Source organism: Vicia villosa, linkage group LG3, assembly GCF_029867415.1.
Source record: "Vicia villosa cultivar HV-30 ecotype Madison, WI linkage group LG3, Vvil1.0, whole genome shotgun sequence".
Lineage (NCBI taxonomy): Eukaryota > Viridiplantae > Streptophyta > Magnoliopsida > Fabales > Fabaceae > Vicia > Vicia villosa.
Window position 1 is genome coordinate 133,270,954 of NC_081182.1, and position 1,691 is coordinate 133,272,644.

Here is a 1,691-nt window from a genome sequence, read left to right on the forward strand (position 1 = left end):
GCATGTACTAAATAATAAATATATACTAACAGTATTAAATATTTTTACACTATCAACCAATGATAGACATGTATTTAAGTAAAACACATTTTTAATTTTAAATTATATTGCGTGACAAGTAAAAAAAAATTAATTGATTGTATGTATAATGTTGGTTTACACTGTTTATGCATTATCTTCAAACTCTTCTTTTAAGACTTAAAACAATATTTTTCTTTAAATGCTTTAATGATTTTAATAACTAAGATGATTAATCACTTAAATAATATTTAAAGAGGACATTAAATCAAAATAAAAATAAAATAATAAGTCGCTTAGTTGTTACGACATAAAGTTAACAGTCATCTCTGCTTATAAATTAAGGAGCCTTTTGATAGAAATCATAATCAAAACTCAATTGAAAAACCAAAGTTAGACTTATCGAAATTAAGATGTCAAGCCAGAAAACTGTCGGTGTAATGTTGGTCTTATGCATGGTGATGACGACAATATTACATGCAAGTGAAATGGATGATGTATCATGTTCAGAGGCAATTTTATCTCTATGGCCATGTCTACCTTTTCTGGAAGGTTCTCTTCCACCAACACCGTCTGCTGATTGTTGCACTGGAGCTACAAATTTGTTCAATAAGGCAAACACAACTCCTATTAAGAGAAAAGTCTGCCAGTGTCTCAAAGATGCTTCTGCTAAATTTGGAGTTAAACCAGACAGGGCTGCACAACTTCCACAACTTTGTCACATTCAATTGCCTTTTCCAATTAGTCCTTCTCCTGATTGTAGCAAGTATGTTTCTCTTCCTCTATTCCTATTAATTCATACACACTAAAATATTTTGTTTTTCTATAATATTATTACTATTACTATTCTAATTTATTTTTTTTAAAAATCTCCAGGATTGAATGATTCTACATTAGGATTAGATCGTGAATAAGACTTGAAGAACTACATGGAGGAGTTTTTATTTTGTTAATCTTTCTATAATGGAGATTTAGATTATATCAATAAGCCGTCTGAAAAAGTTGATGTCTTTTAGTGAAATTTATAAATGGAAAATAAAGTCATATTTTTATTATCTATTTTTTATTTTTAAAGGGTTATTGCTTGATGGTTGGTAAGTAGAAAGTGCGTTACTTAGGGAAACAAATTATGACAACTTTTGTAAGTAAAATAAAATAATATATTTATTCAAACTAAAGATTAAATAAAATACTCAAACGCAAAGTTTGAGTCAACATTTTGCATAAGTTCTACCGTAAGTAGTTCTTTCCTACCACTTTGTTGACTTTTTTGGGCAACAGTTTTATTCAAAATTATAATCCTTCATAATTTTTTTTTGATGAGGACATAATTATCAAGGATGATAAAGAATCAATTTAAAGACCAAGAGGATCAATGACAAAAGCATATGCCAAAAAAAATAAGAAAATATAATATAAATTGTGAATATTATCATAGAAAAAAGATCAATGTTAGAAGATTTGAAGGAGAAAATGATCAGTTGTATAATTCCATCACACGAAGAAAAGGTTTTTTCTTTTACTTTCTAACCTAAATTGTGATTAAGTTTGCATCGGATGTTGGTGTCCTTTCTTTTCAATTTTTTGTTTTATTTCTTCTTTTCTTTTTTTTTTTGACTTTCTATATTTAAAGAAAGAAAAGAATTCTATGTGCAAGTCCATATATGTGAAAA

The 1,691-nt window shown here is 27.6% G+C and overlaps 1 protein-coding gene across 1 annotated transcript; it reads left to right on the plus strand.

Moving 5' to 3' along the window:
* The first annotated feature begins 416 nt into the window (after nucleotides 1-416).
* LOC131656684 (non-specific lipid-transfer protein A-like) lies at nucleotides 417-1,001 on the plus strand. The gene is made up of 2 exons (XM_058926327.1): nucleotides 417-784; nucleotides 895-1,001. The coding sequence occupies exons 1-2, from the start codon at nucleotides 432-434 to the stop codon at nucleotides 902-904; spliced, it is 363 nt and encodes a 120-aa protein (XP_058782310.1). The 5' UTR covers nucleotides 417-431; the 3' UTR covers nucleotides 905-1,001.
* The last annotated feature ends 690 nt before the right edge of the window (nucleotides 1,002-1,691 follow it).

Coding starts and splice junctions, on each gene's coding strand:
- LOC131656684 (XM_058926327.1), top strand. CDS start 432: ATGTCAAGCCAGAAAACTGTCGGTGTAATGTTGGTCTTATGCATGGTG.